General features: G+C 39.4%; 1 protein-coding gene across 6 annotated transcripts in view; it reads left to right on the plus strand.

Annotated features, from left to right (window-relative positions):
• The window catches only part of NFKB1 (nuclear factor kappa B subunit 1), a 140,814-nt gene that overhangs the window by 72,356 nt on the left and 52,174 nt on the right, over positions 1-16,284 (plus strand). For all 6 annotated transcript variants that reach the window (XR_007125178.1, XM_047718094.1, XM_047718095.1 and 3 more), the window contains 5 exons: positions 6,400-6,563; positions 8,410-8,568; positions 10,044-10,148; positions 12,669-12,760; positions 15,017-15,155. Coding sequence is in view for 5 of the 6 variants with exons in the window: in XM_047718094.1 (XP_047574050.1) it covers positions 6,400-6,563; positions 8,410-8,568; positions 10,044-10,148; positions 12,669-12,760; positions 15,017-15,155 (659 nt within the window). In the remaining variant the exon portion in view is untranslated. The remainder of the gene's footprint in view (positions 1-6,399; positions 6,564-8,409; positions 8,569-10,043; positions 10,149-12,668; positions 12,761-15,016; positions 15,156-16,284) is intronic.

Below are 16,284 nucleotides of genomic sequence, written 5' to 3' on the forward strand. Positions count from 1 at the left end.
ACTTTCTCCCTACTTGTTCTCTCAGTTGTTAAGAGAGAGGTGTTGAAATCTCTGATGATATTTATAGATATATCTATTTCTTCTTCCAGTTTATAAAATTTTGTTTCTTGTATTGTGTGAAGCTCTTTTTTTTTTAAGATTTTATTTATTTAGAGAGACAGAGAGAGAAGGAATATAAGCAGGGGGAGTAGGAGAGGGAGAAGCAGGCTTCCCTCTGAGCACGAAGCCTGATGCAGGCCTCGATCCCTCCATGTTGGGATCATGACCTGAGCCAAAGGCAGATGCTTAACAACTGAGCCACCCAGGTGACCCTCCTGAAGCTCTTTTATTAGATACATAAACATTCACGATTCTTATGTCTGCTTAATGAACTGATCCTTTTATGGTTATGAGATGACCCTCTTTTATCCCTTGTAATAGTTTTTTGCTCAAAAATCTACCTTGACTGATACTAATATATAGCCATTTCACCTTTTTTTAAAAAAAGATTTTATTTATTTATGCAGGAAAGAGAAAGCACAGGGGTAGGGGGTGCCCACTGAGCAGGGAGCTCACCTTGGGGCTCCATCCCAGGACCCCAGGATCATGACCTGAGCCAAAGGTTGATGCTTATCCAACTGAGCCACCCAAGCACCCTTCAGCTTTCTGCTCATTTATGTTAATGTGGAACATTTTTTTGCCCATCCTCTTAGTTTTAACCTATTTGTGTCTTTATATTCAGAGTAAATATGCACTGCATATAGTTAGGTCTTTTTTCTTTTCTTTTTTTTTCTTTTCTTTTTCTTTTTCTATTTGACACCGTCTGCCTCTTAATTGAGGTCTTTATATAATCTCTATTTAATCTGATTACTAATAGGGCTGTGTTTCACTCTCCCATCTTGCTCTTTGTTTTCTGCTTATCACATCCGATTTTTGATCCCTCTTTCATCTTTTTTCTGTCTTCTTTTAGATTAATTATTTGCTATGATTTTATCTTCTTTTTGGTTTATAACCACTTTGTAGTTTTTAGAAGTTGTTTTACAGCTTGCTATATACTATACATCTTTAACATCGTAGTCTACCTTTAAGTAACGTTATACTTCTTCGTAAATGGTATATGAACAGTACTTCCATTTCTCGTCTCTCAGCCCCTGGCTATTATGTACTCTGTTTTACACCTACAGATGTGGTAATTCCCACAGTGTACTATTTTTTAAATTTTTGCTTTAAATTCTCAATTCCCTTTTTTTTATTAATTTCATAGGTAGAATTTAGTGATTCATCTGTTGCATATAACACCCAGTGCTCATTACTTCAAGTGCCCTCCTTAATGCCCATCACCCAACTACCCCATCTCCCACCCAGCTTACCTCCAGCAACCCTCAGTTTGTTCTCTGTAGTTCAGCCACTCTTACGGTTTGCCTCCCTTTCAATTTTCATCTTATTTTTTTCCTTCCCTTCCCCTATGTTCATCTATTTTGTTTCTTAAATTCCCCCTATGGAGAAATCATATGGTATTTGTCTTTGACTAACTTATTTCACTTAGCATAATACACTGTAGCTCTATCCACATCGTTGCAAATGGCAAGATTTCGTTCTTTTTGATGGCTGAGTAATATTCCGCTATGTAAATATATGCCGCATCTTCTTTATCCATTCATCTGTCAATGGACATTTGGGCTCTTTCCATAGTTTGGTTATTGTGGACATTGCTGCTATAAACATCAGAGTGCACTATTTTTGTATCCTTTGGATAAATACCTAGTAGTGCAGTTGCTGGGTCATATGGTAGCTCTATTTTTAACTTTGTGAGGAAACTCCATACTGTTTTTCCAGAATGGCTGAATGCTCAATTATCTTTTAAAAGAAATTTTAAATAAGGAAAAAAGTATTTATATTTAACCACATATTTATTATTTGTAGTGCTCTTCATTCTGTTTCATAGGTCTAGATTTCTGTCTGGTAGCATTTTCTTCTGCCTGAAGCCCTTCCTTTCCTTTTTCTTCTATTGCTGGTCCGCTGCTGATAAATTCTTCAGTTGTCATACATCTTTAAACTCTTCATTTTGTCTCTGTTTTAGAAAGATATTTTTGAAGAGTATAGAATTCCAGGTTGACAATGTTCTTTCACATTCTTAAAATATGCTGCCCTCAGGTCCTTTTGGCTTGCCTTGTTTCCAGCAAGAGGTCTGCCCTCATTCTGATATTTTGTTCCTCTTCATGTAGTGTGTCATTTTTTTCTCTATCAATAGCTTTTCAGATTTTCTCTTCATTAATTTTCATTTCTCTTCACTAGTTTGAAGCAATTTTATTATGAGCTTTAGCATAGTTTTCTTCATTTTTTTGTGCTTCAGAGTTAAGATTTTTAGATTTCTGGGTTTAGAGGTTTTTATTTTTTAAAGATTGTATTTATTTACTTGACAGAGAGAGAGATCACAAGTAGGCAGAGAGGAGGCGGGGTGGGGGGAAACAGGCTTCCTGCTGAGCAGAGAGCCCGATGTGGGGCTCGATACCAGGACCCTGAGATCATGACCTGAGCCAAGGGCAGAGGCTTAACCCACTGAGCCACCCAGGAACCCCTGGGTTTAGAGTTTTATAATTGAATTTTAAAATGTGTCAGCCATTATTTTTTCAAAATATTTTGTCCATCCACTTCTCTTTTCCCTCTTCTTCTGAAACACCAATTACCTGTGTGTTTTGCTGTTCAAAATTGTCTCAGAGCTCACTGGTGATCTGTTATTTTTAAAACTTGTTCTTCTTCCTGTGTTTCATTTTGAATTGTTCTATTACTATGTCCTCAAGTTCACTAATCCTTTTATCTATAGTGTCTAACATATTCTTAATTCCATCTAGTGTATTTTTCTTTTCAGCCATTGCAGTTTTCATCTCTGTAGGTTTGTTTGACATCTCTTTAATATCTTGCAAGTGTTCCTTAACATAGTAAAGCTTTTTACCTTCTTAACCATATGGAATATATCTATAATAGCTATTTCAGTGTAGAGGTCTACAAATTTTGTGTTCTGTCTCATTTCCTGATATGTTTCTATGATCTATTGTTATCCTCATTATAAGTAGTATTTTCCTGTGTCTTTATTTCTTTTTCTTTTTTTTTTTTTCCTCTGTCTTTGCATGCTTGGTAATTTGTGATTGAATGGTAGACATTTTGAATTTTAGATTGTTGCATGCTGGCTTTTTTTTTTTTTTTTGTATGCCTTTAAATACTTTTGAACATTGGGATGAAATTAAATTTGGGAACAGTTTGATCCTTTCTAGACTTATTTCTAAGATTTGTTAGGGAAGCCAGATCAACCTTCCATCTGGGGTTAATTTGACACCATTACTAAGCCAATACCTTTCTGAATATCCATCTTGATGATTCATGTATTACAAGATTTCCTGAACTAGTCCAGCCCCATTGCGCTCCAAGAAATGTTTTGCCTGCTCCTTTCTGGTGTTTTGTACCCCCCACCCTGGCCCCACCACGTCTCAGGTTGTTTCCTCACACACATGCTCTGATCCGTACTTTGCTGAAGACTCAAAGCAGAGTCACACTGTACATCCCTGAATATCTCTCTGTATGTGGTTCTTTCTTCTCTGGTTCTCTGCCTGTGACTTGCAGCCTCTTTAGACCCCTCAGATTTTTAACTCTGTCTCCAAAACTCAGGGAGATTACCTGTGTCTCCCTTCCTAGACTGCAGCCCAGAAACTCCAGGCATTAACCCAGCATTATTGTAGAAATCAGCTTAATTGTTTTTCTTAAGGATCACTATCCTGTGCTGCCTGTTATCCCGCGTTAGAAAACCATTTTCCATGTGTTTTATGTTACTTAAGGTGAAAGGTTCAGTATTGTTCCTGTTACTTCCATCATTATCTGAAACAGAAGATTGGCTTCTGTATTATTCCATTTATTACCAGAGTAAATAAATTATTCACATAGGATGATGCCCTTTTCATAGGGATTAGTTAAATAATATACATGAAAATCACTTTCTGTATGGTAAAGGGTAAAGAGTTACATAGGTGTTTGTCACTGTCACTACCTATACGTAGGTAGTTGTGGATGATCTACATCGGAGTACAGCCTGAAAGGCCAAAAGATGGTGTTGTTTCTAAAAAGCTGTCGATGCTTCCATACATATCGATACGTCGTGTTGCATATTTTTCTGCGCTGTGTGAATTCCCACATTCATGTATTCAACATTTATTAGACACCCATATGTCAAGCAGTGTTCTTTTTTTTAAGATTTTATTTATTTACTTGACAGAGAGACACACGGCGAGAGAGGGAACACAAGCATAGGGATTGGGGGAGGGAGAAGCAGGCTTCCGGTGGAGCAGGGAACCCTATGTGGGGCTCGATCTCAGGACCCTGGGATCATGACTTGAGCCGAGGGCAGATGCTTAATGACTGAGCCACCCAGTTGCCCCAATCAAGCACTGTTCTAAGCACTGGACATCTTTGCCATCAGAAGCTTATATTCTGTTATATTCTGTTGGTCTGTTTTTCTTCTCTGTGTGTCTCAGCTATTCTACCTTTTTTTCTTTTAGTATAGTTGACACACAATGTTACATTAGTTTCAGATGCACAACATAGTGATTTGCCAGATTTATACATCGTGCTAGTTCATGTCCTTCTTTTTTCTGTCACTCTCTGGACATGTTTCTCATTGCGTCTCTGGGCCTCTGTCTGAGTGCTCATCTCATTCTGCCTTCATCTCCTATATTTTCTTCTTCTAGTTCATCTTGTCTTCTTCCGATACTATCTTAGTCTTTGTTTCATCTAGTCCAGTTGTCATAATATTTGTCTTCTGTTACTGATCTTCTTTCTTCCTGGGTAAAAGCCAAAACCAAATAAAAGTCTTTGCAAAAGCATATAAGGCTTTAAAAGATCTGTGTGCCCACTTATCTCTTTGAACTTTTCACTTACCACTCATGTCTTGTGGATTTTCCTCCAGTAACTTTGACCTCCTTGCCATTGTTGTCTTTTGAAAACATCAGGTACAGTCCTATCTCAGGGTTTTGGCTTCTTCCTCTTCAAATACTGTTATTTCAAATACTTGCTATTCCTTTTCAAACACTATTCTTCCATATAGCCACGTCTTTTCCCTCACGTTCTTTGAGTCTTTGCTCTTTGTCATCTTTTCAATGAGGCTTTTTCTGGCTTCTCCCTATTTTAAAACATCGTGTCTTCTACTATTACCTTTCCTTTTCTCCATTCCTACCTTATTTTTCTTGGTAACACTTATTACCCTCTTAATTATACTGTAAAATCTCTTCTTTGTTTCTTCTCTTTGGTTACACTAGCATATAAATTCCACGAAGGAAGGGATTCCCAGGTGCTGACAGGACACCGGGACACTGCCTGGCACTAATGAGTAGCTGAGGGGCGCCTGGTGGCTCAGTGGGTTAAACCTCTGCTTTCAGCTCAGGTCATGATCCCAGGATCCTGGGATCGAGCCCCGCATCAGGTTCTCTGCTCAGCAGGAATCCGGCTTCCCCTTCTCTCTCTGCCTGCCTCTCTGCCTACTTGTGATCTGTCTGTCAAATAAGTAAATAAATAAAATCTTTTAAAAAAAAATAAGTAGCTGAATAAGTATTTGTTGAACAAATGGGTCTCCTCCTTGGTAAAGTACTTTTTTGTTTGTTTTACTATGTTTATTGAATATACATTTTTGTTTCATGTACTTTAAAAAATGAAGGGCTGGAGTAATTTATGCTTTTTCTTTAAAATCCCTTAACTTGTTTTATTTAGCTTATTAACATATTTTGCCCAAGAGGTATGGAGGCTTCACGAGATAAAAGGTTCTCCATCCTGAATACATGTAGCATTAGATGGCATTCTAGTGGTAATAAATAATTCCAGCCTTAGAGATAACCCAAGAGGAGATGAGACTCCATTATAGACTTTAAAGCCCAACCAGAAACCCAGGGATGACCCAAAAGAAAAAAAAAATCCTTCCGAATATAATATTCCTCTATTCTTCAAAAGAATGAGATAAGTTAGTACTACATCCAGACTTTTTTAAAAAATTTAAAGAGTTCTCCTAGAAAATACTTCAGAGTGAGTCTAGGTGAAGCTTCCTTAATAAGACATACATATGTGTGTGTATCCCACTCCCTGAATTGTTATTTGAAAGCCTAATAAACCCTGAAAACCAAAATATTTTGTTAAGTTTGCCACAGACCCATTTGGTGGCAAGACCCAGTCTGACCTGATGTGTAGTCTTTATGATCCCATTTGGTGAGTCTACTTCATATGCCTCACCACGGACATAGCAACGTGTTTGATTATAGGGTGGGCTCCAGCCACTGAGGGCCCGTGTATTTTTTCAAAAGCCGCTTTGCTAGAGTAAAACTAGACTCTCGTCATCGACAGCCTAACTTTTGGTGGTGGATGTTGCTGTTATTGTTTTTTCACCAGCTTTGCGAACTTGGGTATACTTCATGTGACAAAGAAGAAAGTATTTGAAACACTGGAAGCACGCATGACAGAGGCATGTACAAAGGGCTACAACCCCGGACTTTTGGTGCATCCTGATCTTGCCTATTTGCAAGCAGAAGGGGGAGGAGACCGGCAGCTCACAGGTGAGTGTCACGCTCCCAGCCTGTGCTTTGAGATCAGGCTCTCCGTTGCTTGTGTGTAAACTGGGTACTCCTCTGTCTGCCCCAAGTTTCTCCTTCTCCCAAACTATACCTTGAGCTGCTACCAAACGCTCTCTGCTCAGAAACCTTTGATGGCATCCCACTCTTTTCTAGAATAAAGTCTATACCTCCACAGCCTGGTATAGAAAGCCCTCAGTCTGGCCCCAGTCACCTTTCCAGCTTTATCTCCAGTCCCACCATGTACTCCTCTCTCCCCATCACAGCTCCCCGAACACCTGATGCAGATTCATACTTTTTTATGTGTTTTCCACGACTTAAAACACCACACCCTGCTCTTTTCAGCCTGTCAAAACCAGTGCACAAGGCAACACTCAGTTCCTTTGTTTTAGTTTCCCCCGTTTTACCTCCCCTGGCTCACCTTATTAGAAGGAATCTTTTCCGGCTCTTCAGGCACATCATAAACTATGCTCTTTCTTGTAAAAATGCTATGATTTTATGTTTCCTTGTTTTTACTTAAATTTTTTCTTTCAACCCCAATCCTGTCCTACCACATGTGCCATTTCTGCTTTCACACGTTGTCCATTGTCTGGTCATCCTGTCATCCTCTGTTACTCAGTGACCCAAAACCATCACTGTTTTTCCACTCAACACATTCTGATATCCAGACTGGAAACCTTCATGTCACCTTTGAATGAATCCTCCTTGTTGCCTACACTGCGTCTCCAGCCTGTGGCCCTGCTCCCTTCTGCTCTTTCTAGCGCTCCACTCCTCACTCCATTTTTCTTGCTTTGCTTCTCCCCATCCACACCTCTGATCCAGTTTACACCCCCAGATGGATCTTGCAAAAGCCTACGCCTCACCACTCTTCAGTAAATGCCCGCTCGCTGTCTATAAGATCCAAATTCAGTAAGCTGGCCTTTTAGGCCTTTCAAGAGCTGGTCCCTGTCTGAATTTCCAGTGTTCTTTCCCATGAGCCTCCCCTCCCCTTTATGTCAAACTGAATTATTCCATAGAAACACCATGATTCTCACTTCCTTGCCTCGGCACATTCTTTCTTTTCTTGCTGCTCCCTCTTCCTGGAATGCCTTTATTTACTCTCTTCATAAGTTCAAGTCGTACCGTCCCTTCATGGCTGAGAACATATGTCTCTTCTGCTCCAGAGCCTCTGGATTCGCCCCTTCTTTGAAATTCCCTATCTCTTCACCTGTAGCACTTTCACAGTATTCTCCGCTTGAATTATTAACCTTCATGATACTATAACTTAAATGCAAACAGATCCATCAGCATGAAGCTCCATCAGGAGGCAAGGAAGGAGTCAAACGCAGTTGAGTCATTCAGTTTCTCCGGAAGCATTTTTGGGGTACCTCCCATGTGCCAGGCTCTGTGCTAGGCACTGTGAATGAACATGGTCCCTGTGCTCAGGGAGCTTTCAGAAGACTTAATTTTCACATTTCACAGAACAACTCACGCATAATAGGTTTATTGCATTCTATGGCTTCACACCTTTTGTGCCTTTAACTGTCACTGTAGGGAGAAAAAGGAGAAATCAGGGAATGATAAGGAAGGAGAGAGGCAGTTGAGTTCACGGAGGACAGTTTTCACTATCATCCAGAGAAAACACAGGTCTTCTTTTGATGCCTTTAATTTGGATGACATAAATGAGACACATTTTTTAAAAATTGTATTAGCAATACAATTTCAAAAGAAAAAAATAGATTTTTGTTTTCAATTCATGTTCTTTATTTGAGCTTTATAAAAGCATCTTATCTAAAGTGTTCTGGCTTTACTCTTTCCCTGGGCATGAATGTGCTGTGCTGTGTGGTCCTAGATCGGGAAAAGGAGATCATCCGCCAGGCAGCCCTTCAGCAGACAAAGGAGATGGACCTCAGCGTGGTGCGGCTCATGTTTACAGCTTTTCTTCCAGATAGCACCGGCAGCTTCACCAGGCGCCTGGAACCCGTGGTGTCAGACGCCATCTATGACAGCAGTGAGTCCTTGACTTCTGCCGGGAGGCAGCTTGGTGTAGTGTCAAGTACAGACTTTTAACCCAGCCCTGGCAGTTACTGACTAGCTCAGAATCTCAGGGCAAGTAACTTAATCACTTGGAGCCTCACATTTATCATCTACAAAATTGGAATACTAAAATCTAGCTTGAAACGTTGATGTCTAGATTCAAAGTGAATGCTACAAGGTGAGCAATAAATATGGTTCTCCTTCCTCCAATGTGCATGCTAGACTTTTATATGCCATTTGAGGATGGCAGATCTCTTATTATTTATGAATTCCTTGCCATGAGGATATATTGTTGATGCTCCTAAAAAAAACACTTCAGTATTTTCCGTTGAGGCTCTAAAGAGGTGTTAATAAAAACAGGCCTTACTCTTATCCGTCTACATTCTTGCATGTTCTAGCTTTTATCAAGAAAAGAACTTCAAGTTAACTGAATGAGTAGTCTAGACAGTATGTGACTTCAAAATTCTATTTCAGTCTGTAGTTCCTAGAACTTTTTAAAAGAGTTTTACGATGGTCTTCAGCATTTACCCTGCAGATTTCTTATTTGGTATGCATGGGATTTATTAAACAAATTGAAGAAGGCTGCAAGTGTGGTACCTAGGCTCACTGAAAGTTTATAGAGTTTGGTCTAAGTAGAAAACTCCATGCCCCAAGTACGACAACTGACCGATTTCTCTAATTTAAACAAGTTTGAAGGGAAGTGAAAGAGTTATAAAATGATGTAGACTTGTATACTAAAGATCACCTTAAAATGCAGCTGTGGGAGCAAAAAAAAAAAGGAAGCTTAATACTATTACCACAAGCAACTTTTGCCCCTAACCACACAGAATTCTAATTTAGTCTGGGGAAAAGAATTTTAACCTCTCTATTTTTCTCTTCTGTAAAATAAAAATTTATAAGCAGTTTAAGAAAATTGTGCTTTTTTCTAGATTTTTAAGACTCTTGTAAATAGTATATCAGTATCATGGAAATAATTGAAGGTCTTGACTTAACAAAATTCCACAAATTCGTTGGCTCAGTACTTCCCTGAAACATCAGAAAAGCTCTTTCTCTTTCTGTATGAATCTTTCTTAATGTGTTTGGGAGAAGCAAATATTGTTCCTTTCTGCCTCGTGTGTTTGGGTAGTAATGAATAATCCATGCTCAAGAGGTGAGGACTTCCAAGGACTTCCGAAAGCTTTTGTATTTGTGTCCTTGTTGAAACAATATAAATGAAAGCATCTATTTATTTTTTTAATGAAAGTGTAATTAACATACAGTATTATATTACTTTCACACATACAACGTATTGATTTGACAATTTTATACATGGCTTAATGCTGACCACTCTTGATAAACTATTTTAACTTTCTTTGGTTAATGTGTGCTAAGGGCAGGGTTCCCTCTAAGAGACTAGCTTCTAAAGCTGAGGATAAAGCATGATGTTTGTTGTTTCTCTCCTGTGGACAGAGGCCCCCAATGCATCCAACTTGAAAATTGTAAGAATGGACAGGACAGCTGGGTGTGTAACTGGAGGAGAAGAGATTTATCTTCTCTGTGACAAGGTTCAGAAAGGTAAATATAAGCTCTGATTTCAAAATGTGAAATGTAATTCTGGGTGTGTCTGTGAGTCACTTTTTAGCAGCAAATCCAGTATATGCCTCTTCTGCCATGGAACTCCTTTAGAAAATTTACACATTTTGCCTCTTCCAAATTTGTTGTTCTTTTTTTAAAAATTTTATTTATTTATTTGACAGAAGGATAGAGAGAGAGCTCAAGTAGGCAGAATGGCAGGCAGAGGGAGAAGAAGAAGCAGGCTCCCCGCTGAGCAGAGAGCCTGACTCGGGGCTTGATCCCAGGACCCTGAGATCATGACCTGAGCCGAAGGCAGAGACTTAACCCACTGAGCCACCCAGGTGCCCCTATAGTGTAAAATCGTTAATTTAGTTTCTTTTATAAGGCTTCATTGCAGCACTGAGAGAGCTTCTCCAAAACGTTCATGTGACACTGATGTCAATTGTGAAAAAGAGAATAAGGACTATAGGGAAATTCTCAGAGCATATTTCTCATAATTTCCACTTTCAGGAAAGGTTCTTGGCATTTACCTTTCATTAGTAATGGTACAAGATTTATAAAGGAGCAAAAGCTGAAGGAGATTGTGTTATTTTCTCCAACAACTCATTTTTAAAATACAGTGATAGAGAGTATGGTATGATAAAGATCTACTCACTACAAAGTGATGAGCAATTTCCAAGTGAGGAGTGCATACCTAAAAATACAGCTCTTAAACAAAAGAATGGTGGCTTTGAAGGCCTGAGATTTAAAAGTCAGAAAAAAATACAATCTAATTTTAAGGTAAATGTATATGTATCTTTATTCAAAAAAAATTTACACTTCCTCTGCATATGCTGGTGTCAGCCTTTTTTTAACCCATTCTATCCGGGTAATATGTATACATTCAATGAGAACACACAATCTGAGTTCCTTTATTTATAAATGCAATTCTTAATCATTATCATCACATTGGAATGACTTATTGTTAAAGATTTTATTTATTTATTTGATAGCAATTACAAGTCATCAGAGAAGTAGGCAGAGAGAGAGGAGGAAGCAGGCTCCCCACTGAGCAGAGAGCCCGATGCGGGGCTCAATCCCAGGACCCTGGGATCATGACCTGAGCTGAAGGCAGAGGCTTCAACCCACTGAGCCACCCAGGTGCCCCTGGAATGACTTAATAAGAGAAGTCTTGTACCTGGCTTAAAGAGTCTGAATAACTAGGTCCCGTTTAGTCATTCCTGAAGGCAAAGGAATTGGCCAGGAGATAATGAGATGTTTTATCCAACCCTAATATTTCTAAAATTCTATTTAAATAGAAATATGAACTTAGTTTTCATAAATCAGTAGTGCAGTTCTTTCTATAAAATGGGAAGTAAAGCCAAGGAGATGCCAGTCTGAGTTATATTGTCATTTCTGCAGAAGTAGAATCAATGACACAAGTGTGAAATTTAGGCATTCCTATTTCGTCCAAAGGGACTTGACCAATATGATTTTTTTTAAGATTTTTTTTTATTTGAGAGAGAGAGAGCATGAGAGGGGAGAAGGTCAGAAGGAGAAGCAGACTCCCTGTGGAGCTGGGAGCCCCATGCAGGACTCAGTCCTGGGACTCTGGGATCATGACCTGAGCGGAAGACAGTCGCTTAACCAACTGAGCTACCCAGGTGCCCCCAATATTATATTTTTAACAACTTCTCCATATGGACTGACAAAGTATCACAAGGAAGCAGCGGAGTAGAATGTTTATGAGCCTGGAGGCTGTGTTCAAATTCTGCTTCTCCACTTACTAGCTACTCAATCTTGGATAAGTCACTTAACCTCTCTGAACTCCAGTTTCTCTTCCGCAAAATAGGATATTAATAGTACACTTGCATCACAGAGTTGTTGTGAGGATGAAATCAGTTCATGTATACACATAAATCCCTTAAAATAGTGTTACCATATAGTATACTTTATAGAAGTTAAATATTATTTATAGATCTGTATGGAGTTTGAACCACCCTTTGGGATTCTGATATTCTTCGATATCCTTTGTTTCTCAGAAATGAATTGGGTTAGTGATGGAGAGGTGGGAAGGTCAAAGACTGGTTAAGAGAAAAGTCAGATTGTATGGACTCTGAAAAACGATCTGAGAATTTTGAAGGGGTGGGGGGTGGGAGGTTGGGGGCACCAGGTGGTGGGTATTGTAGAGGGCACGGATTGCATGGAGCACTGGGTGTGGTGCAAAAATAATGAATACTGTTATGCTGAAAAAATAAAAAAAAATTTAAAAAAAAAAGAGAAAAGTCAGATTGAATAGGTAAATCTAGTGTTCTCTCAATATAAATGAAACTCAGGGTCCATTACTGTGGTAACTAATAAAAAAATGCATTGATTTGTGAAAATTTTGAATGATTCAAAAGTCTTTCATATTAATTACTTTTTTAAAAGTTTAAGCACGTAGTAGGTAGAATATTGAACCAGCTGCATTTTCCAGCATGCTTACAAATATTACTACTCTATGTGAAATTATACTTCTGTGTAATATGTGACTGTTTGCAGATGACATCCAGATTCGATTTTATGAAGAGGAGGAAAATGGTGGGATCTGGGAAGGATTTGGAGATTTTTCCCCCACAGATGTTCATAGACAAGTAAGTGAATGATGATGATGGTCACGACGATTTTACATTTTCTGTCTTGTTGAAATTCAGTACTTAATTTCCATGTATGAAAAAAGAAAAATCATAAATACTTATTTAACTTTCATAAAAGAGTACTATTTTTAACACTCTTGCACGTCTTCCAGAAAAGTTATCTACCATAGAATTATGAGCAAGGCCTTAGACTATTGGCTCTGAGACCTTGTCATGACATTTCATTTGGGTGTCTGGTCACCTACCCATTAAGGCAATGGCCCTCAGGTCCTTTAGGGGAAATATTTTAAGTAATCATATTAATCTGTTCAGACTGACATAACAAAATACCATCGACTGGGTGTATAAAGCAACAGAAATTTATTTCATCACGGTTCTGAAGGCTAGAAGTCCCAGATCAAGGCCCGACAGGGATGGTTCCTGGTGAGAGCTCTCTCCTCCTGGCCTGCAGACAGCCACCTTCTGGCTGTGTCCTCACTAGCAGAGAGAAGAGAGGTAGATCTCTGGTGTCTCTTCCTATAAGAACATTAATCCTATCCTCTCACAGTTCTACCCTCATGACCTCATTTAACTTTAATTACTTCCATAAAAGCCCTTTCTCCAAATATAGCCACACTAGGGGTTAGGGCTTCAACATGTGAATTTTGAAGGGACAGTCATCTGCTATAGTATTCCACCAGAGTAATTATGGCAAGACCTGTTAAAGAGATATTGTAATGAAAAGTGTTGAAGGGGCGCCTGGGTGGCTCAGTGGGTTAGGCCGCTGCCTTCGGCTCAGGTCATGATCCCAGGTCCTGGGTTCAAGCCCCGCGTCGGGCTTTCTGCTCAGCGGGGAGTCTGCTTCCTCTTCTCTCTCTGCCTGCCTCTCTGCCTACTTGTGATTTCTCTCTGTCAAATAAATAAATTAAAAAAAAAAAAAAGAAAAGTGTTGAAAGGAAGAGTCTTCTACTTGAGGCTGATATCATCATGATAAGTCAGGAGTTCCCAGTGACAAATGAGTATATAACTAAGAGAAATGCTGTTTCGTATCTTAATCATTCTCAGTGATTGAGAAATACTATTTTCACCCCAAAACTGGAAACAATCTAAAATGTCCATCAGGAAGTGGTCAGTTAAAGGAATTATGGTGGATCCGTATGAGGGAATATTATGCAGTTATTAAAGAGAATGAATAGTTGATGAACTAATACGGAAAAATCTCAAAAGTACAACATTAAAAAATATTTTAAGATATAGAACCAAGTGCATATAAAAAAGATTTGAGTCAGGATCTCGGGGTCCTGGGATCAAGCCCCGAATCGGGCTCTCTGCTCATCAGGGAGCCTGCTTCCCTTCTCTCTCTGCCTGCCTCTGCCTACTAGTGATCTCTCTATCTCTCTGACAAATAAATATTAAAATTTAAAAAAAAAAAGGATTACCTGTTTCAAAATGCTTTAAAAAAAAAAAAGATCGTTCATGTTTGCATAAGCATAAGGAAATTCTGGAAGCATACACAGGAATGAATAACATCACCGTGGTTCCCTCTGGGGCAGGCTCATAGTAGGAACTGCCTAGATTGGAGCACCAGGAGAGGCGTATGCAGGTGTGTTCAGACATGGGGTATGCCCCTCTGTACCTCTCCATATTTTACAAAGTCTCGATCCCTATGAATACATTACATATTCAGAAAAATCAAACAAGAAACTGTAAAAATGCCAAACTATTGTGGCACTACCAGAAATTAGTGAGGAGGCTAGCTTAGAGGTGTCACAGAATGCCCTTGAAGCCTACCGCATTGGCCATCCTCACTTGGAAATATATGTCTCTCTTGCAGGATTTAGCTTCCTCTCCTCATTGGCCAACCTGCAGGCTGATTGTAGTACCCCGTTCTTCACTCTCTCTTTCCACAGCCAGTGTTTCTGATGTTGCTGTAAATAATTTTGGAGCATGTTAAGGTTGACTTAGAAGAGAAGGAGGAGTATATGATGTATTTTACTCACACAATTATTTAACAACTGGAAGACATTTGAAATGTTAGACAAATGAAAAGAAAGGTTGGCAAAACATTAGCATAATCTCATATTTCAGTTTTACTGTGACAATTTAATGGTAATGTATGGGCATAGAATTCTGAGTTTGTAACTTTCTCTAGAATGCCTTCTTTTTTAGTATACTGTGTCTAAACATTGGGCATAAAGAATATGTTTAATGAGTAGCATTTCTGGGGAAAAAAATACAGGCCTCCCCCAACATTTGGATCTTTGTATCCTACAGTTCGCCATCGTCTTCAAAACCCCAAAGTATAAAGATGTCAACATCACAAAACCAGCTTCCGTGTTTGTCCAACTTCGGAGGAAATCTGATTTGGAAACCAGCGAACCCAAACCTTTTCTCTACTACCCTGAAATCAAAGGTAACTCAGTTGCTTACACTCTTGTGCTGTTTCCCATAAAAGGACAAAGCTGATCAGAAAAGATCAGTTGGCTGCTTCCTTTGAATGGCTTGCTAGAAGTTGGCCCCCAGACCAATGGTATTGATTTTTAGAGAGGAGAGAAGTAATATACTATTTTGGAGATCATGGAATTAAGTCCAGCCTTTCAAAATAGTGTTACTTTTACCAAGCTTATGTGAGATTTAGACATTTGAGAATTAGCCCTTGAATCTGAGAATCTGCCATTTATTTGAGGCTCTTTGGGTTTGGCTGGTTAAGGCGGCTGTTCAGAAGAATCAAACGCTGTATCAACTGGCCTCAGATGGTAGAACGGGAGACTCAGCCACCATGCAGTGGAGAGCCATAAAAATGAATAAAGCACCCTTCTTGTCCTCACAAAAGACACCCCAAAAAGGGGAGAGAATAATCTTACATAGTTACAATGAGAATTATAATTTTGATAAGCTCCCACAGGGAAGCATCCTAAAACACTTTGAGGATACCGAGGACCCTTGTTTCAAAAGAAGCCACCAAGAAGTAGGCTTCTTGGGGCGCCTGGGTGGCTCAGTGGGTTAAAGCCTCTGCCTTTGGCTCAGGTCATGATTTCAGGGTCCTGGGATCAGGCCCCGGATCGGGCTCTCTGCTCAGCGGGGAGTCTGCTTCCTCCTCTCTCTATGCCTGCTTCTCTGTGATCTCCATCTGTCAAATAAATAAATAAAATCTTTAAAAAAAAAAAAAAAGAAGTAGGCTTCTTCAAGGTTCTTTAGTTTGGGGTGTATTTCAGTAGTTGGGTGAGAAACAGGGAACATAAGGGTTTCCTAGGCTTAAGAAACTTGAGGAGCTGAACAGTTAGTGTTTGTTCAGAAAGAAGTGAGAGCCTTGTGAGTACCAAGATGAACCACTGAAGACCAAGGCAGGTAAGGAAATCCAGAGCCAAGCACAGAAGTGCTGTGATGGGTAGCTGAAGATTCTGGAGAGGGAAATGACCAGGCCTACTGAGATTTGGATTGATGGCTCTGACTTCCTTATGTGGACACTGAGGAGACTATCTGAGCAGCAGACAAGGAGCCTGAAGAGTAATGCAAGAGTAATGCAAGAGTAATGCAAGAGT

This window comes from Lutra lutra, chromosome 2 (genome assembly GCF_902655055.1).
Source record: "Lutra lutra chromosome 2, mLutLut1.2, whole genome shotgun sequence".
NCBI lineage: Eukaryota > Metazoa > Chordata > Mammalia > Carnivora > Mustelidae > Lutra > Lutra lutra.